This window comes from Ambystoma mexicanum, chromosome 2q (genome assembly GCF_040938575.1).
Source record: "Ambystoma mexicanum isolate Mex_15411 chromosome 2q, UKY_AmexF1_1, whole genome shotgun sequence".
In the NCBI taxonomy this organism is placed as follows: Eukaryota; Metazoa; Chordata; class Amphibia; order Caudata; family Ambystomatidae; genus Ambystoma; species Ambystoma mexicanum.
The window spans coordinates 367,921,912-367,943,022 of NC_090924.1; the positions used below are offsets into that span (position 1 = coordinate 367,921,912).

Sequence of the window (21,111 nt, forward strand, 5' to 3'; positions counted from 1 at the left end):
CACTGCACCTCTACTTGTTTTAGGTCCTCAAGCTATAACCACAGGGACCCTACCAGGTCCAGTACTGAGCCCAGAATTTGTCTCTCTTGAAAAGATGAGACTTGAGTTAGAGTTCAAAAGAATCCAAGTGCAAACTGACAGTAAACATCAAGAAATCAGACTAAGAGAAATGGAAATGCATCTTGAAATGAAGAAATTGTCTCAAGAAAATGGTTCTATCCCAGAGTCGTCTAGGTCTTCCAGTCCTAAGAGGCCGTGCATGCCTAAAGAAGCTGTGATTATGTATGAGGTGAGACTTGATATTTTTGATGGTTGGCTGCTTTTGAATAATACTATGGGATTCAGGGTTTCACAGGGAATCAGTTGATTCCTTGGCTTTTGTCTAGGCTCCCCAGGTTGCAATTGATGCTGCAATGGAGGTGGGGAACTTGAAAATTTGGAGCATGAAAATGTAAAGCTAGCTTTGATAGCTAGATTTGTGAACATTCCTTCCCAGTACCTTAAGAGGTTTAGGACCCTCAAAAAGCATGATGGTACCCCTTGGGCTACCTGGGTGTGTGAATGTTTGAAAAACCTAGATAGTTGGGTAAAGGGTTACAGAGTTAACACTTTTGAAGGAATGAGAAATCTATTTGTGTTATAATCTATTTTGATACCTGCTCTCCTGAGCTGAGACAGCACTTGGCTGACTCTAAGGAAATTGATCCAAAGAAGTTAGCAAAGGCTGCTGACTTGTGGGTTGCCAAACAGGCTACTCACAAGGATGCTGGGGCAACTCAGAAGAAGGATGATGGGAAGCAGCACAAGAAAGATGGCAAAGAGAATTCTAATACCTCCAATCCAAAAGAGGGCCCCAAACATAAAAAGGGTAAGCCAAAAGGCAAACCAAATCTTGCTAGTGAAACCTCTGGTGCCAAACCAGAGGGAGATTAGCAGAAACCCGCATTTGTTAAAACATTTGGAAAATGTTATGCTTGTGGGTCTACTGACCATGTGAAAGAGGATCCCAGATGCAAGGGTAAACCTTCAGGGGTCCACACTGTCTCATTAGCCTTCTCCCCAGAGGAAGAAGTACATATGGCAAGTGGAAACTTTCAAGTACTGGCTGAAGACCCCATTGGAGTCTCTGCCAGTGTTTCTTTAGAGTCCCTGGGTTTGTGGGAACAGCAGAATTTAGATGTCGATAATTCCAATTCCAGATAACACAAAATAATATTACAAGGACAGTGTACTTGTAAATGGTCAGGAGACCCCTGCCATTAGAGACATTGGGGCCAGCATTACAGAACTGGATGAATCTTTTTTTCAAGGCTGAGGATGTTGCTAAGGCACCCAAAAGCCTTACTAAACTTGCTGGAGGCCCTGTCCAAATGCTTCCTAGACTACAAGCTCTCATCCAGTGCAACAACATGACTGTCAAGATACCTATTAGTGTACAGATTGAGGTGCCTGGGAGAGTCCTGTTGGGGAATGACTTAAACACTCTTGGAGTTGTATCAAGCACCCCCAGCCAAGCCTCCCAGCAAATGGAAACAGGAGCAGACAAGGAGGGCCAGGGAGAGTACCTTAGATAGCCCTCCAGAGGATGTTACAGAGGAATCTATAACACCTAGCCCACAGGAATTACTAAAGAAAAAGTCAAAGCACTTCTGTGCTACCAACAAGGACATCCCCGAGAGGACTGTCCAAAGTCACACCTGTGACTGCTCCACCAGCTGAGGCTGAGTGTGAGAAAGAACCAGGAAAGGTTGAATCAGCTGCTGAAGATTCAGAGCTGAAAGAAGACCCTACCCCTGTTGGAGATTTGGATCGTAAAGACCATCCTAAGCTGCACTCTTTACTGGCAGAAGATGGCCCCTGTAGGGCAGACTTCAGCAGAGGTCAAAGAGAGTGCCCTACTCTTGAAGGTCTTCGACAATAGGCAACTTCCCAGCTGGACAGGCAAGGGACAGGAAAGCATAGGTTGTACTGGGAAGATGGCCTCTTCTACAGTGAACCAACTGAGTCTACCCCAGGGGACTACAGAAGACTTGTAGTGCCTCTAGAGACAGGACACCAGTTCCTACAGTTAGCCCACGAAATTCCTTTGGCTAGTCCCTTGAGCTTCAAGAGCTTCTACTGGCTTAAATTGGGGTCTGATGTAGATAAATTCTGTAGGAGCTGTCACACTTGTCAGATTTCTGGCAAGAGTGGAGCCAAGAATGTGGCACCTTTAGTGCCTCTCCCAGTGGTGGAAGTCCCTTTTTAGAGGGTAGGAATCAACATTGTTGGTCCCTTAGACCCCCAAACCTCTTCAGGCAATCAATGTATATTGGTTGTAGTAGACCATGCTACTAGGTATCCTGAAGTCATACCTATGAGGACTGTTACAGCTCAGGCCGCGGCGAAGGCCCTACATGGTATGTTTGTACCAGGGTAGGTTTTCCTAAGGAGGTAATCTCTGAGAGGGGATCACATTTTATGTCCCACTACATGCAGGCCATGTGGAAAAGCTGTGGAGTGACTTACAAGTTCTCAACTACCTACCATCCCCAGATGAATGGGTTGGTAGAGAGGTTTAACCGTACTATGAAGAGCATGATAGGTGCCTTTGAGGAACGCTTTAGAAGAAAGTGTGACCTTCTACGGCCATGCCTTCTATTTGCTCACAGGGAAGTCCCTCAGGAGGGAGTTGGATTTAGTCCCTTTGAGTTTCTCTATGGTCATCCAGTTAGAGGTCCTTTGACCCTAATTAAGGAGGGGTTGGAGAGTGCTCCTTCTCCCAAGCCAGTGAGAGTCACTGACTATGTGTTAGGTCTCCGAAGAAGAATGAAACACATGATGACAGAACCATCTGATAACTTAAAAGCAGGTCAGGCGCTGGAGAAGCATTGGCATGACCAGAAGGCCAACATGATTGAGTTTACTCAAGACCAGCTAGTTTTAGCTATGGTTCCTACAAGGCAGAGGGCCTTACATGACAAATGACTATGACCCTTCAAGGTTGTGGGAAAACTTGGAGAGGTCAACTATCTGGTGGATTTAGGCAATCCTAAAGAGGCCCCGAGTGTCTTTCACACCAACCGTCTAAAAGCCTTTGTCTCAAGACCAGAAGTGGGAGCTTTGCTTCTAGCTTCAGCTCAAGAAGAGGAAGAGAGTGAACCTCTATCTGATCTCCTCAAGGGACAACCTTTAGATGAGAAAATAGAAGGAGTTAATCTCTCTTCTAATTTGACATTGGAACAACAGGAGGAGTGCAAGTTTCTGTTAAATCAGTTTTCCTCCCTGTTTTCACTATCACCAGGCTTGACCCCTTGGGGCCAGCATGATATTCTCACTGGTGACTGTTTACCTGGTAAAAGCTGAGGTTACAGGTTGCCGGATAATGCCAGAGCCCACATAAAGGAAGAGGTCATCAAGATGCTTGATCTTGGGGTAACAGAACCCTCTACCAGTTCATGGTCTAGTCCAGTTGTGCTGGTGCCAAAGGCAGGATCCAAGGAGTTGAGATTCTGTGTGGACTATAGAGCTCTAAATGCAGTCACTTAGACTGATGCCCATTCTTTGCCTAGGACAGATGATCTGGTGGACAAACTTGGTTCAGCCAAGTACCTCAGTACATTTGACCTAACGTCAGGCTATTGGCAAATAGCCCTGACAGACCATGTCAAGGGGAAAACTGCATTTTCAACCCCAGCAGGCCTCTACCAGGTTATGGTAATGCCTTTTGGACTAAAGAATGCACCTGCAACATTCCAAAGGATGGTTAATCAAGTTCTGAATGGGATGGAGGACGTCTGCATGGCACACTTGGATGACATTGCAGTGTTCAGTCCTACTTGGAAAGAACATGTTGACCACTTAGGATATGTTTTGCAGGCTCTTGAGCAGGCCCATCTAACCATAAAGGCATGTACATGTCAAAGTGGTCAGAGCAAAGTAGCCTACCTTGGGCATGAGGTAGGAAGAGGTGAAATAAGGCCATTGCCTAGAAAAGTACACGCTGTACAAGAATGGGCCACCCCTACTACTCAAGCCCAAGTGAGAGCCTTCTTAGGTCTCACTGGTTATTATAGGAACTTCATAGAGAACTATGGGTCCATAGCTTCTCCCTTGAATGTGGTCTCCTCACCCACATTTCCTAAAAAGGTTAGATGGAATGAGGAGTGCAACAAGGTATTTGAAGGACTTAAGAAAGCCCTTTGTCAAGGTCCAGTCTTAAGAGCTCCTGAATATAGCCAAACCTTAATTGTGCAAACAGATGCTTCCAATACAGGTATAGGTGCAGTTCTGAGTCAGTTGGATGAGAAAGGTAGGGAGCACCCCATCTGCTTCAGCAGAAAGCTGAAGGAACCAGAAACAAGGTGGGCAACCATTGAAAGAGAATGTTTTGCTATTGTGTGATCACTGAAGAAGTTTAGACCATACTTGTATGGATCTACTTTTGTGATTCAGACTGACAATCAACCCTTGAGATGGTTAATGCAGATGAAGGGGGAAATCCTAAATTGTTAAAATGGTCAATCAGCCTACAGGGGTTTGATTTTTAGCATCGAACACAGGCCAGGGTGTAATCACCAAAATGCTAATGGTCTCTCCAGAATGTTTGACCGACTGGAGTAAGGAGATTCATCCAGGGTTGGATTAAATCTTCCTGTCCCTTAGTCTGGGGGGACGAGTGTTAGGGAGAATTCTCATAAATGTGCTAATTCCCTTCACCTTAGAGACCCCCAGCAAATTTGCTGGATTTTGAGGGCTTGATTGTATTACCTTGAAAGAGCCTTTTTCCCCCTCTTTCATGTATTTTGATGTTTGTTTTACTCTTCTGTTCTTTGATTATGGAGTTTTAAGATAACTCCATAGGCATCTTTACATGTGTGCTACACAGCACCCTCAGTGCAGTAACACACATGTTAAAGGTTTAAATATCTTCTCTGGGATAAACTACTGTTTCCCAGAGAATGTAAGGTTAAATTTACTTTACTAGTGTTTTTAAATTCTTAGACCCAGCACACACTAGCTCCCTATAGAGTGCTGGAGGGGTTACCTAGTATCTCGCCACCATAGTGCTCTGACAGGGGCATACTTTTGTGTCTCCCTCTCTCTAGATCAATGGCTAATCTTAAGCCCAGCGCCGTTTGAATCCGGTTTCCTCAGCACGGCCGATCTACACCCATTGGTGTATCTTTTCACACCACCAGACCTAGGATTTCACTGAGGTCTTTTGACAGCATACCGCCTTACTCCGGTCGGACGGTAAGCTGTGCTCTCCAATACACCACTGGTGTATTTCTCCAGCACCAATGAGCTGTTATTTATTAACCCCTAATTCATTATGTACGTTTTGAGATCCTCCTAGATCTCCTCCCTCCCACAGATCTTACCCACGGACAGACTCCTCAACTAGTCTCTCCTGATGAAGGCCACCACAACTACAAGCTTCTACTAAGCCATTGTGGCTGAAACACAACTGTGTCGATCACTTGTGGCACAACTGTGAAAATACCCTTTGTTGTATGTTTCTAATTTCGTGTTGTGTACACTGTTTTTGTTTAAAAACCACACCCGGGTTGAAGAACAGCCTCGGGCAGCACTGATCTGAGTTACTTGTGTCACCTACTTCGTATATTCATATGTGCTTGTCATTAGGGTACTCATCCTCTACATCCCGATGAGGGTGCACAACTGCACTTCCCTATGTTTTAATTGAAATCTGTCCAGTATCGCTTTCGTGCTTAGCGAAAGTTTGTAATAATTTAAGACACTGGTTTTTGAGATTGAAATAAATATGTCCAAAAACTGCAGATTTTTGTGAGGATCTCGCATCCTGATTATTTGTGTTATCAATATATTTACCCACCTGGGCATATCAGGACCCCGCCAGGCGCCCTTTATTTTCTTTCCTATTTACTACACCTACTCTCTCCACTGACCTGGACAACGGTCCCAGAGGGCATTCAACCCACAGTGCTTTGAGATCACACCAATGGTATGTAAGGCACTATACAAGTGCACAATAACATAACATAACATTGCAGTTTAAGCCATCTTTCTAGGTGGAGAGGGCCCTCTCATCATGCACTTTCATGGGCTTTTCCTCAGGAAAGCAGGGAAAGAGTACCATTGTTTGTCAGGCTGTCTGGCCCTACTCCATATTCTTCTTGGGGTATGGATGTTTCTGGGCTGACCCTTGTAGGCTGGCTGTCCATCATTGGGCAGTCTCCTTCAAGTTTGAATGTTATAAAGGCCCTTATTGGTGGGATGGGCTAGCTTCCTGTCTGATCTCAGAATGTAACGGGGCAGGTGGACTCAGGAATTAAGTTGACCACTGGAACCTGCAGAGGTCAGAAGAAGATGACTGAGGGACGCAGAAGGACTGCTGCAGGAACCAGGAGTGCCTCAGCCAACATCACTGCCTTTCGGACCTCGAGCTTCTAATCAAAAGGGGAGAACTTTGCAAGATATCTCTCCTTTTTCACTGGTGGGCATAACCAGTAAGATCTCCAACTTGAGCTGCATCGCTATCCCTGTGCCGAAAGAGTTTGCAGGCCTGCAATTCACCTGCTCCATTCCGCTGGTACGACTTCTATCAAGGCTGAAATCCTCATGGGCATTCTCAGTGCTGTGTTTCAAAGCCAGAAAACTGCTTTGATATCCTTCATCAGAAGAAGAGCCTGCTGGGATCCTGAGGTCCAATCGCCGAATTGCAGGAGGTTTACTTACCCTTTCCGCGGGTCAATGCAAGACTTGTTCACACAGTGTCCGTGACTGTTTCTGCTCCATTGTCGGATTGATTCAGCATAACTCCACCCCAGTCTGAGGTATCCTGAGGAACTAGAAGACAATCGCCAGTGGATTCCCTTGAACCAACAACCTGATGACCCAGCACACCCACAATGAACGTGAACAGAGTCGTTCCCAGTGATTTCCTATTTACTAGGAGTCTTTTTACCTTTGTTGGCCTTGTAGGGGCTGAGATCCCTTATATCTCTTGAACCACCCCTATCCTCATTAGGATTGCATTGGGTGCAAAGTGCTTTTGACCGTAGGGCTATGAGGGGATGACACAGGTGAGATGTGGCCGGGCCAGTACTTCTAAGGCTGATAGTGATTTCCTTCAACTACTACATTTTGATTTAAGCCACTTACTTTAGATTCTAAATTCTGTTTTGCCTGTATGCATGCTTCCTCTGAGTGGTCTCTCCTAGTGCTACTCCTGTAACTCTGAAGAACTTCTCTGGTACACCCAAAGACTTCCTAACACTTTCTGTATTTAGGGACTGGACTTTTGAACTTAGCCACACAGTGTCTGGGCTGCCTTACAAGTGTAAGGCCTATGTTTTTACACAGAGTTTCCCTACTTCAGCAGTTAAGCAAGTACAGTACAGGCCCCATTACAAGGTTGGCGGTGCAGGAAAAAAGTGGGGGATATTCCGTTAATGCCACTTTTCCCGCACCACCAAATTACAAGTTTGGCAGAATTACAATTCTTTTAGGAAAAGTGAGATAAATCCTCCAATTTCCTTCCAAGAATCAGCCATGGTAATTCTGCCAAAAATCCCTGATGGAATCCTATGGACTCCAAAAAATTGGAATTTACACCACCTATCACCCGTTGTAATCCTGTGGTAAACCCACAAGACCAAGTGGAGGTAACAGTAATTCCGTTTGGTGGTATTTTGATGGATTTACTGCTGAAATATCACCAAACTTATAATGAGGCCCATAGTGTGATAGCTGTGTGAAATACTAGTCAGGAGTACCCATAGTGGGGTGCCAAGCTGTGATATACATATATATGTAAAGTAATCTTTTTACCTGCCTTTATTTGTGTAAACTGTGCCTTAGTGTGGTAGTATAAAAAACAAAATTATTTTTGTACTTACCTGTTCCTTTTACTTATCATTTCTGTAGGTGAAAAATGTACTGAACAACAGCTCATCCTGACTGCCCAGCCTTGCTACCTAAATGGAGTGGTAAAGTTAAACTTTAATGGAGACATTCATGTTGTCTAAGATTGGCTTCCCTAAGTCCTATCTCTGATGGGGACTTTGAAAAAACCTTCCCAACACTTGTTGAGCTATTTCCTGGCTCGTGCAGGGGTTCAAAAGTTGTAATAATGCTCTCACTTAAAGGTAACAACTCCTCACTATTATCATCCCTAGATTTATACAGATTCACAATACAAAAATCAGTCCTCACATCTACCTGGATCTTCTCGTGTACCATTATGTTTTTTTAGGGTCCACTATATGGACAATATAGCATCCAGGAACAAGCATCACATCATAAATACAAATGAAGTAAGTAAAAGTAAGTAATAGTTGTTGATACAAACTTTCACTTGTTACAGCTGATTTGTAAAGATAGATTTGTAGAATTTGGCCTGGTGTACAGATTATAGGAGCCACCCTAGTTATAGTGAACAGGGAACTCTATGAGGTTTGTCAAAACCCAATGAAGGTATGTGGATGAGCAGGCAGGGCTTATTCTTAGCAGAGTAATAGTGTGGCCCTCAATGAGTCCACACAGTATGGCACACGATAACTCAATGTAGACAGTCAAACATAAAAATACAGTTATCTATTGCAGGCCTTCTGAACACACTGGAAAACGAATCTAACAAATGATATAATCACACAACACTCCATGATACAAATATATACTGTCAACATAGGTTCAAATATACATCAAGTAATTTAGTTAGCAAAAGCAGGTAAGTATGTTAAATGTAGCCAATGATGGAACTAGATCACCCGACAATAACCTATCTTAAGAAGTCCAAACCGTAAGATTTCTAGGGCCTTGTGTCCAAAATGTTTCTTACCAGAAGGAAGGCTGTGTAGGTAAGTTTCAATAAGCTTGCGTTGGTGATAGTTCAAAAGTTCTGCAACAATTTTCCCATAAGTAATTATGTGTTTTCCTTTCTTCCAGACACAAGCCTAACCCAGGGGCAGGATAAAAGACCCAGGTTTGACGACCAAAAGGTGGAATGGAAGGAGAGAAAGTGACTTGTTCCCAATGTTATTCTATGGAGGACGGGTAGGGAGGGGGGAAAGGGGGGACAAGTACACTGTTTTTACTTACCCCATGACTGTGATTTTCCCTGATAACTTTGTGGATTGTCTAGGGGCTCGATCCTCTACCGTTTGTTCCATTGGGAGGTATTCAGGAGTTGCAGGTTTGAGAATTGTTCTTGTGCAATGGAAAAGCAAGATGCAACCCTTTCCGGAGACAAAATGGAGAATCTACCAAAACTGACCCTTCAGATGCTGGAGGAAGGTGAGGTCCAGCGACGGTCTCCGAACACAGGTGGTGACAGGCATCCTTCTGGTCGCGGTCACAACAGCGGCTTTAGGGCAGGTTCCTGTGAAGATGGAAAGCTGAAATGTGGGCGGAAGGCTACTAATGGCACAAGTTGGCAAACACCGAGGTCCTGGACATTTCTGGTGGGGTAGCCCACGAGAGAGCTGGTCAGTCCACCGAGCAGTCCAGGGACTCTTCCAAAGGCTCAGAAGGGAAGGATCCCAGAGAAGGTGTGATGACTAGTTGGTCTAACTAGTCCAAGGGCTGAAGCACCGCTCAGGGCCTTCGGAGATCAGGCAGAGGAGCAGGGATTCACAGGGGTGGCTAATGGAAGGGATGCTCGGATCTTCAGCCGGCTTCTCTTTTTTGAGGGATTTCTGGCTCCAACGATGATCTGAAGAAATGGCTGCAGAGGATCTTATCCAAAATCCGAGTTGGAAGCAAGTCCAAGCCCACAAATGCTAAGGCTCTGCACCATTCCAGCCAGTAGTTGTCCAATCAGGGACAACTACTGGTTTCACATTCGCCCCCCCCACCCAGACATTCTGGCACCATGCCCTTTCTGGACCACACACACACAGGCATTATTAGCGCATGAAAGCAGATTTCCCGGATAAGTGCATGACCTTATAAGGAATTTCCTTGGGAAAAGGTAGAAGGCCAAACTACAATATGGCCAAAGAACAAGCGTAAATCCTGTGGCATGGCCCTTTTAGGGCATTAGTAGCCAAATGCAGTAAACACGAATGTGCACACCAAAAAATAAATCAAAAACTGTAAAAATATAACTGCTGTCAATTAAGGCACTGTGACGAATCTGGAGACTTCATCCCTACTTCCTTAGGGAAGTCCCCCCCCCCCCACTTTGAGGCAAGGGAAGTGATCCTGCTAAGCAAAACCCTCCCTAGAGTTTTGGGAAAGCAGGACTTTACGGGAGTGACTCCTGTTAGACAAGCATGGTATCAAGAGAGATGACACAGACAACAGATGTACAGTTGCAAACAAAACTTTATTAATGATCAGGATGGTGTAACGCCTAACTTGCCCTATGTTTAGGTGGGATTTTCCCTACCTAAAGAAATTTAGGAAAGTCTGTGTTGACAAGTCCAAAATAAGAATATGTCTGTGTCAAAACCTATGCTTGTCCTCACAACTATAAGTAAACATGGTGGGGGAATCTTCTCAGCAAAATATAAGTGTTCAAAAGTAAAGGTTAAACTACTTGCAGCTTGAGCTCTTCTTGCATTCCCTATCTCAAAATTAATAAAGTTCCAATAGAGATTCACTTCAATTGTGTTTGGTAAGGTTCTGAAATTACCGTCTCCAAGTTAAAATGTATCACAGTTCACATAAAGAGGAGGTCTTGGGGACTGACGGACCCGGCTGGGGGTGCGGGGGGAGGCCTGCGGGACTGAGGAGCGGACGCCGAAGCCCACAACGGGCACAGGAGAGATGAGCGGTCTCTGCCAACCAGGACCACGGAACGCGGTGCAAGATTGGAGCGGAGTGCCCCCGGATGCACTGAGGTCATCGAGCGCAGGGGACGGAATAGCTGAGGCCGTGCGCCTTCGGCCCTGCTGTTGGGCCTGGGGGCTCCTGGTGGAGTGGAGACCCCCAAAGCGTTTGAGCCCGAGGGGGCTAGACGCAACGGAAGACGCCGAACAATCCAGAGATCCGGATCTTCATCAGGATGGTACCGGAGCCCTCCCCATACAGCCGCGAAGTGATTATGGCAGATGATCTGCATTGAAGCCAGGATTGGCGGTGAGCAGACTCATTATATACCTGGGAGCCGGGCAGTGGAGGTACAGGGGGGCCTGGAGGGGAGATCTCCCCTAGATCTTTTGTACATCAGGGGCGCCCTGAGGGCGGTATCCAGCTGGCACACAGTGGAGCACTCAGTCAGAGTGCAGGAACGCGCACCCGGCCCAGGACATAATTGTGGGCAACAGCCCCTACCTGGACATAATACCGGCAGCAACAGCATAAAGCGCAGGCGGGGGAGGAGTCGCCCAGGTGCCCCGGCCCGGTCGTGGGGTGCACGGAAGCAGGAGGAACCGTGTGCATAACACGTGGGGGCACCTGGATGCTCAGCCCGCTGGGACCCGCCAGACACGACCACCTGGCGCCGGAGCCCCAGCAAAATAAATAAGGAGGAAAAAAAACAAAAAAGTAAAGCGGCAGATCAACAGACCACCACGACTGGATCCCAGGAAGGAGTGAGCACTTGTGGAGGCACCTCACAGACGCATGTAGTGGCAGCACAAAAGCTAGTGGAGCCACACTAACACCAGGTGGAACGCCTGGCACGGGTAACTGAGGGAAACACGGAAAGGGCCTGCAGAACAATACTGAGCTGGAGCAGGCACGTGAGGGGACATAGCCCTTTCCGGGAGTGCAACAGGCTGTAGGCGCATACCCTTGGCACGGTCGAAGCGGGCCCTAAACATCAAGGAAAGCCCGAAACCACATAGATCTGCACATAAGAGGTCATTGTGCTGGTCCACACCAAGTTGGCGTCGCATGATGTCTAATAAAACTGTGAGACCGAAGGGCAAGCAGCCCACGCTGGAGGCCTATGCCAAGACATCCCCAGGGGTTGAGGAGGCCAGGAATAAGGACAAAACTACCACTGTGATGGAGGAAGCCCCGGGCACAATCCAGGAGGTGCTGGCAGCAATTGCGGACCTGAACGTTGCCTGGGAGACAAAACTGGGCCTGGCCATGAACACTGGAAGTAGCACTGGACCTTAAGGTCGGAGTGGTCCTGGAAGATGTGAACTTACTAAGACAAGATGTGAGAACGCTTGCGGAGCGCACTGGAAACCTGGAAAAAGAGATGGCCCCAAACACGGCGGAATGCCCTGCCCACAGATCCGAAATCCATGCCCTTGTACAGCGAGTGGGCAACCTGGAGAACAGAGCAGAGGAAGCAGAAGGACGCGCCACACGTAATAACATCTGCATCGTTGGTTTGCCAGAAGGAATGGAAGGGCCTAACCCAACGGAATACGTGGAAACATGCTCCTGCAGGAAATAACCGGAGGGGCATTGACCCAGGGGTTTGCTGTTGAGAGGGCGCACAGGGCTTTGACGAGGAGGCCGCAGCCAGGAGCCCCCCCCCCGCAGGCCATTGATTGCAAAGATTCTGAACTACCGGGATCGGGAAAGAATACTCAAATTCTTCTGGAAGGGCGGAACGATCGAAAGGGGGCCTGCGAAAATCACTGCATACCCGGATTACACCTTGCAGGTACAACGCAGCAGAATGAACTTCGGAGTGGTGAAAAGAAGATTGAGGGAAACGGGTCACAAATATATGTTGCTTTACCCAGCCAAACTGAAAGTGTTCCATAGGAACAAAACTTTGTTTTTCGAAACGCCAGAGGACGTCATGGAGTGGCTGGATATGCAGAGTCGCCCCCAGGAGTCAGGTATCCAGACAGAAGCCAGAGAAGATAAGTAACAGGCTGCTGTGTCGCCCTTGGTGACATAGCGCAAGACACTGGGACTAGAATATAGCATCGAGTTAAGCTCGCAGGGAATGTGTTGCTGGGAAAGTACATGCTTGCAAGATCCATTTGAACTGAATAATCCTATTTATAGAAGTGGGAGCTCCCGGGAGACAACCCTTGAACCCCCATAGCATTGCGCTTAGTTAGGTCACTATTAGCTTGGTGACACCCTGCGGGGTCCTAGTCCTCAATACCACGAGAAAGGACCAGACGCGGGTGGGCCTGAGATCCAGGGATGGAGCTGGGCATTTGTTGGGGTTGGGTAGGGAGGGGGAGGGAAAGAGTTGTGTGCAGTGGGGTATAGTTGGGGAAAGGTGGGAGGGGGAAGTTGTTGATGTTGGGAGGTATATGAGCCAGAAAACGAGCCATCGGGAACGACATGGGAAGTGGAGGGGAGAGGGAGAACATCAAGTCAATGGAATTGGGTAACCTTAGAGTTGTGACTTGGAATGTGCGGGGCCTCAAGAGTTACCTAAAATGCAATAAGGTAATGATGTACCTAAAGAGGATGAGGATTGATATAGCTCTGCTACAGGAAACCCACCACACCAAGGAGAAGTTGGAGGTGGTTAGGAGAAAATGGAAGGGTAGCATCACAGGAGCCACATATTCGGCATATGCAAGAGGAGTGGTTACATGGGTGGCACCAAATGTGCCGTTTCAGCTGCTCCGATCGACGACAGACCCGGAAGGTAGAATGGTGGTGGTGGCGGGACTCCTAGAAAACAGAGAAGTGAACATCATAAATTGATATGCCCCTAACCATGATACAGCAGCATACTTTAGGTCCTTATATAGTAAAATTAGCCCCCTATTGGGTGGCGCAATATTGTGGGGAGGTGATTTCAATTGCACCCTGAACCCCGGGATAGACAGGTCAGACAGCAAGCTAGTAAAACCTGCGCCAGCAGCTAAAGTGTTGGGGACAATGTTGACAGACAGACAGACTGGAGGATGTGTGGAGACGGTTGCACCCAACGGACAGGCAATACTCGCATTACGCAGCGCCACATGACCTGCATACTAGGCTGAACTATGTGTTCGCCGCCGCTGCCGAGATAGCGGGAGAAATGGTGAGTGCAGAATATAAAGCCTGGGTACTTTCGGACCATTCGCCTTTGGTTTTGGAGTGGCGACATCAACCCCCTAGAGCGCAAATCCTGATGTGGAGGCTCAGAGCTGAGGCCCGTCAGGACCCGGGATTCTGAGAGGATTTGAGGGAGGCCATCGAGGAATATTTTGACATCAATACGGGCAGTGTACGATCCATGGGAACAGTATGGGAGGCATTTAAGGTCGTGGTGCGTGGGGTAGCCATATCAAAATCCAAAGGGCTCCAAGGAGGTATAGAACGAGAACTGCAGGACACGGAAAGAGAGCTAGAGGACCTGATGCGAAGGGGGGGACCACCCGGGAAGACAGCGCCAAGATAAGAGATCTACAAAACGCTAGCAACGAACTTTGGGAAAGACTTTGTAAGCTAAACTATAAGAAATACACAGAGAGGCAACATGCAGGGGGAGACAAGCCGGGTAGACTACTGGCCTGGTTATACAAAAATGAGTCACCCCGGCTGGTGATTAGAGAAGTCAGGGATGCGGAAGGCCAGATCCGTAACACCAAGGAGGGAGTAAACGAGGAGTTCCTCATATACTATAAACGTTTGTATGAAGATGCGGGTGGAGATATGGGTCAAGAAATTCTGGAAACAATAGGAGATATAGGGCTGCCCACCTTGGATGACCTAGAACGAGCAGATCTGGAGGCCCCAATCACCTCAGAAGAACTGGAGGCGGTGATCCAACGCCTGCCCACGTGTAAAGCGCCCGGGTCGGATGGGTTACCTAGCGAATTCTACAAAGTGTATAGGCAGGAGCTACTCCAGCCGCTGCTGGCCATGTTCAATGAGGTCTACGAGCAGGGGGAGCTGCCGGAATCCCTCCGAGAGGCGGTGATCATCCCGCTCCTGAAACCGGGCAAGCCAAATGTGGACTGTGGGTCCTATAGGCCCTTATCGATGCTTAATCAAGATAGCAAAATACTCACGGCAGTGCTTGCCAACAGGCTTAAACAAGTAATTGGCAAATTGATATACTCGGACCAAACAGGCTATGTCCCCGGCAGGAACATCACGGTCAACCACAGGAGGCTACACCATATTATTGATCAAACGGAAAATTACCTGGGCGAGCTGGCCATAATGTCGCTGGATGCAGTCAAAGCCTTTGATTTAGTGAGGTGGCCATGGTGGTTGGCGACCCTGAAAGGATACTGGATAGGACCGGGATATATTAGATGGGTCAAGATGTTCTATAGCTCCCTGATCACAAGGGTCAAAACAGGCACCATAATTTCGGACAAGTGGCAACTCAGTAGGGGAACCAGACGGGGAGCCCCTGGTTGCCCATGTTATATATCCTTGCGCTGGAGCCGTTGGCAATTAGCCTTAGGCAACAATACAGAGAGGTGGGGATTCGTACGACAGGAAACACACACTTGATATCACCATATGTAGATGACATGCTCCTCTATCTGCGCTTCCCGGAAGAGAATCTGCAATATGTGCTGGAGGTGATGGATCGCTATGCCGCCCTCTCGGGCATATCGGTAAACCCTGGGAAGTCCAGCGCGTTCCCCTTAGGAAGGTACAAAAGTATTCCACTGAAAAACCTGCCCATTCTGCAAATACCCTCGTAGACCGAGACGTTTAGATATCTCGGCATAAACATATACCACAAGATAGAGGTAGAACACAATACGGAGAAAGGAGTTGAAGGTATTAAAATGTGCATGGTGTTTTGGTCCAGATTACCCATGGCCATGATGGGAAGAGCAGCGCTGCTCAAAATGGTGGTCTTGCCCAGACTATTACACTTTTTTGTAAATGTCCCGTACTTGATCCCCAGACGTTTCTTTGCCAGACTCCATAGCCTGTGTAGGGGCTTCATATGGCACAATTCTAGAAATGGGGTGGCCCTGTGGAAACTACAAAACTCGTGTGACAAGGGGGGCATAAACCTACCGAATTTTGAATTATATTATTTGGCAGAACAGCTATTATATGTAGCTAGATGGTTGTCCGCAGAGGAATCTGCGGAAGCCAGGCTTTTGCAGGGTGACTCTGCCCCATACCTCCTAAAAGAGACAGTATGGCTGCATAAAACGAAAGTGGCAGAGATGGGGGAGACTGTTGGTGCTGGGCTGGGAGGTCTGGCGCAGGGCATGGAGAACTGTGGGGGACCCGGACCCGCTCTCTCAGCAGGTCCCGCTGGTGGTATTATGTGGGGAAGATTCCCAATTGATTTAAGGGGTCCGCAGATACTGGCAACCGGTGGGCCTGGCCACCCTTGGAGACGTATGGCTGGAGGGGGAGGCAGTGGAATTTGAGAGGTTCCTGGAGGAGACAGGGGTGCATAAGGGCCAATATATCACTTACACCAGGATCATGAAATGGGTGAGGGAAAGGTGGCCTGAAACAGTACTTGCAGAAGAACCCGATGCCACCCTAGAAATGATGTACGATGTCTCGCAGGGCGGGCACAAAATATCTCAGATATATGAGCTCTTGAGTGCGAAGGCGGGGAAGGAGAGCTGTTCCAACTGAGGCTTGAGGGGTAGGTGGGGGAACCCATGACAGAGGGACAATGGGATAGAGCCCAAAGGTACCATAAGAAGGTGTCCCGGAACGCGAGACTCCAGCAGATCCAGCTGTATGTCACCCACAGAGCTTACTTGACCCCCGGCAGAATAGCCAGGTTTGGTGGCTCTGCCATACAGAAATGCCCCAGGTGCGGGGGGAAGAGGCTGGGCTGTTGCATATGTTCTGGGCTTGCCCAGAGGTGAAGATATTCTGGGTAGAACTGAAGACGAGAATGGCTAGCCAGGGGGTGTTGCTTGACGTGGGGTCTGCTTGGGCATGTATGCTGGGGAGTTTCTCCAGGCCACGTAATCTAAAACATATTAGCAAAATGAAAGACTTGGCTTATATCGTGGCCAAGCGTAGAATTGCGATGTGTTGGTAAGCGGCCCACAGTCCTAGAATGGAGATGTGGTGGGCAGACCTCCTGAAATAGGCTGAAGCAGAAACTGTGGTCTGGCATGAAGCAGTCACTAGAGGGGGGAGGAGAGGTAGGCCCCCTAATAGCCTGGAGACAACTGGTGACCTTGATGGCAAACCCCCACCAGGTCAATCAGGAAACAGAAGACTGGGATAAGCTGACAATAATTGAGTCACCTGAAGATGCTCAGGTGGATGGCACGGATATGACGGCTTGAGTTTTTGGGGAGGGAAGGGGGAGGACGGAGGAGAGCATTGAATAATGTGATGTCTTAATATTGATTATGAACGTCCTAAATGGTTGCAATGTTTGGAGTGTTGTTTGTTTAAAATAATAAAAATTGTTCAAAAAATAAAAAATAAAGAGTAGGTCTTGGGCTTCCCTTCCCCAAGTTCAAATGTATCACAGTTCTGTATAGGGGTAGACACCACCCTCCACAAACGGAATGTATGGGAGGTAGACCCCCTAAACTGAACTTATTTAACTTATCGGGTTGATCATTAATTTCAGTATTGTGAAAATCAGAATTGTAGTGCTTAAAAGGCGAAACAAGCACATTGTAGGGCTACATATATAGTTTGGGTCAGAATGCCTTGCCAAGCAAAGGGCATGTTGGGTAGCATACATATGTCATAATTACCAACATTCTAGGTTTAAAACCGAAGAGAAACAAAAAATAGATTGGTCAGTTATTTTGTAATTTGCTCAGCCATTTTGGTTGAGACGAGGTCAGGCAAACTCTAAGATGGATACTGAAAACACAACATCATACTGAAATAATGAAATAATTCCCTCATAGCAGTTCATTAAAGGTTCGCTGAACTAGGACATGATGGGACTTAATGTCCGTACTTCTTGGCAGTAATTCTGACATTTGATGAGCCGGGGGTCACCATGTAATGTTCAAGGGAAGGCAGCAATTAGTTCAGACAGCTGGTCAGCTAGCAACAGTTGTTGGGTTCACAGGGAGTCCACTGCAGCTGTAGACCTTTTGGCAAGAAAGCATGCTATCGCCTGCCAAAATTACCTCCAGGATGATGTCAGAAATGTTCTTTGTTGAAGCATTAAAGGATTCATATTAAAGGTCAAGAGCATCTCACACAAATTTAATTAGTCTGTATGCCAATTGATGTCATAGGTGCCTGTGAGTGGCAGTCAAGCCAACAAATCATAGGCACATGAGTGTTTGTCTTTAATTATGAGGACTAATAGAAATGTTTTGTATTAATTATTAAATTACATCATCTTTGAAAATGTATAAAAGGCAATGAAGTTAGGAGAAAAGTTGGGAGTTGCTTGTCAGGGCTGGGGGCTGGAATAGGCCTGTAGTGATTCACAGGATAGGAGGTTGTTTCTTTAAGAGTTGGTTTTCCAAGTTAAAATGGAGGAATGCTGAGCCTATCTGATTGGCTGGGAGGACAATGGTTTGGGTACTTGGCTATTGTGCAGGATTCTATAACTGCCTTTCATTCCCTAGAACCCCAGTGACAGGTTGTATGTTAAAGTTTTCCATAATTTAAGGCCTTATCCAGAGACCAGAGAAAACATCTGAAGTAAGAAGTCAGCAGTACATGGATATCGTTTTCTGAAGACTGCAGGTGGGAGTGTTACATATTGTATACAATGAAATCAGAGGAAGTTATAATAATCTAGGTAGTAATGCACGTGTGTTTTAAGTGCGTGGTTTTTCACCTGAAGTTGGGTGCGAGTTCAGAACAATTTAAATGCACGTGTACTGAAGCATGTGGATTTTGGTTTTTAAGCTGTCGCGAGCACGAGGCTATGAAATGTTGGCAGCGCGAGGGAGAAGCGTGTGTGTTTTAGTTAAACTGAAAGGGGTTTTAACTTTTAAGTAGCGTGCAGGTTTCTTGTGCGTGCGGCTGTGAGAGGATTTGTTTTCCGTGCATTCTACTTTTCCATGGATTACTAACATTGCGTGCAAATAAATACTCACGTACCTCAGTTATCTTTCTAAAGCGGCTGCGGTGGCAAATACTTCCTGAAGGGCCCGGCAAGACTATGGAACTATGAAAGCAGAGCACTAGAAAGAGCACAGCAATTCTCAAGGGCAGCCTCTCATTTTTAAAAGAAAAAGGTTTTCAGCAATATTAATTTCTCTTGGTACTGAAGTGACATTACTTATGCATTTTACCAGGAGAGATGAGTGAGAGTATTACATATAGCATTTACAAGTTAAGCAGAAACCAAGAGTTCATTCAACAGAAGTAGAAAGCAAAAGAACGTTGGCTGCTCAGCATTATAAGCAAAAGATAAGTAGAGTATTCTATTTCTACAATCTCAATCTGGTTGTAATGCACGTTTACAGAACTGATCCAGCTTGTTGATATTGTGTGTGTAGAGTCAAACCTTTGAACTCATAATTTCTAGTACAGATGAAACTGGAAACTCTTTTTCACATGTTAAAAGACTAAAGTGAACAGTCCAGCCTCTAAGCAGTTTGCAGAGGCTCAGCAGGTAATAGCCTTTCACTTAAGTAACATTTACCCAAAGGATATTAGTTACACAGTATAATTGTAGAATTTGAAAAGAGAAACAAAGTTTCCCAGTACTGAAACACTGAAGGGCTGATCAGTTTTCCCATAACAATGAGCAAAAGACAAGGAAAGTCAATCTGAAGGCTTCAAAAGTCAGGACAGCATAAAAGCAGAGCAAAATGAATGGGGTTCCATAGGAAACTATGGAGGGAAAGATGGAAAATGAGAAATCTTTCCTAACACAGTTGTAACATTTTAGATGTAGGTAGTTAGAAATTAATTTTGCTTACCTGAGCCGCACGTGGGGCAGTGATGGATTTTGAGGAGGAGAAATCAACCCGCCACTCATTAAATTCTCACTCAGTCCACCATTCGGTACAAGGGCCCGGCCAGCTTCCATGGTTTGCGTTTGAGAAAAGGCTTGGGCACAAGGAAGCCCATTCTGCACCACAGGCTGGAAAATAATTATTAGTTTATAATAACATAATAAGAAAGAAGATGTAGTGCATCTCAGAAGCAGATGAGAGAGGTTGGAGAAACAGGGTAGGGGTATAGCACCCGATAGTAGCCTATTTGTGGCTCCTCACTATACTTGTGGCATCATAAACTGCAGAGTAAAGTCTGTTGTGGTCAGGAGGTATGTAGACGATAGGCCAATGCTACATTTTTAAAGCAAAGCCTTATCCCACCCTACAAGAAGCCAACTTCTATACAGGTACAACTACGAGTTCATGCAGCAGCACCAGGTCATGCAGAAAGTTTCACATAGAATGTGACAGGTCATACAGAAAACACTAGCCCAGTGGTCAGCAACCTTTGGATCTCCAAATGTTTTGGAATATGACTTCCATGATCCCTCTCATTGACTATACTGGCTAGGAATGATGGGATCTATAGTCCAAAAGGTGGAGACCTCAGCACTAGGCCAGATGTAAGTATCCGTTCACAAAGTTCCAGGCCACACAGTAAGCACCATTCCATACATAAAGCATCCTGCCATGTGTCAAGCGCTATTCCATACCGTAAACACTAAAACATACATAAGGTACTAGGTAATTCATAAATGTTGCCCAGCAAGCATCCAGTCATACCGGAAGAAACAGAAAAATCTAAAGGAGAATCCGAGACAGGTGTCATTATGCCATACAGAAAGAACAGGTCCTACAGATTAAACCATTCCTTGCAGTTAACAGCTGTCAAGATGGATTTCCGAAATCAACCCGCGGAGTAGCTTTCGGGAGGCCACCCTAGTATTGTGAACAGGGAGACACTGAAATTGCAGCCACACCGAATCAAGGCTTAGTCTCAGGAGGTGTGTACGTGTGGTCTAGGGCCACAATGAACATGTGTCCAGCAGAACAACACCAATATTAGAGTTAGACAGTTAAGTACAAACATATACAATTACTTTTGTTAAGCCTTTAAAATACACACTAAGCAAGTAAAAACTGCTAATCAGCTATTGTCATGCCAACAATATAAAACAGATAAATACTTTCATCCTTAGGATATATATGAAAGCATTTGATTCAGTAACTCGTGCAACTCAGGTAAGTACTTTAAAATATGAAGTTCAACCCTTAGATGGTCTGTGGCTTGTGCCCAAAAGTCACCAGTTCCAAAATCACAGGCTGTTATAATGACTAGTCAGGATTGAACTCTCAGGATTGGTTAACCCATTTTGGTACCCTGTTTCATGCCGATTTGTCGATGGTAGATCAGATGATTAGCTAGACACATTCTGCTGGTTATCTTCTT

The 21,111-nt window shown here is 46.3% G+C and overlaps 1 protein-coding gene across 1 annotated transcript in view; it reads right to left on the minus strand.

Moving 5' to 3' along the window:
• Positions 1 to 21,111, minus strand: part of GGA2 (golgi associated, gamma adaptin ear containing, ARF binding protein 2) — a 336,280-nt gene that overhangs the window by 50,710 nt on the left and 264,459 nt on the right. Inside the window, exon 13 of the mRNA XM_069647399.1 lies at positions 19,644 to 19,807. Coding sequence (XP_069503500.1) covers positions 19,644 to 19,807 — 164 coding nt within the window. The remainder of the gene's footprint in view (positions 1 to 19,643; positions 19,808 to 21,111) is intronic.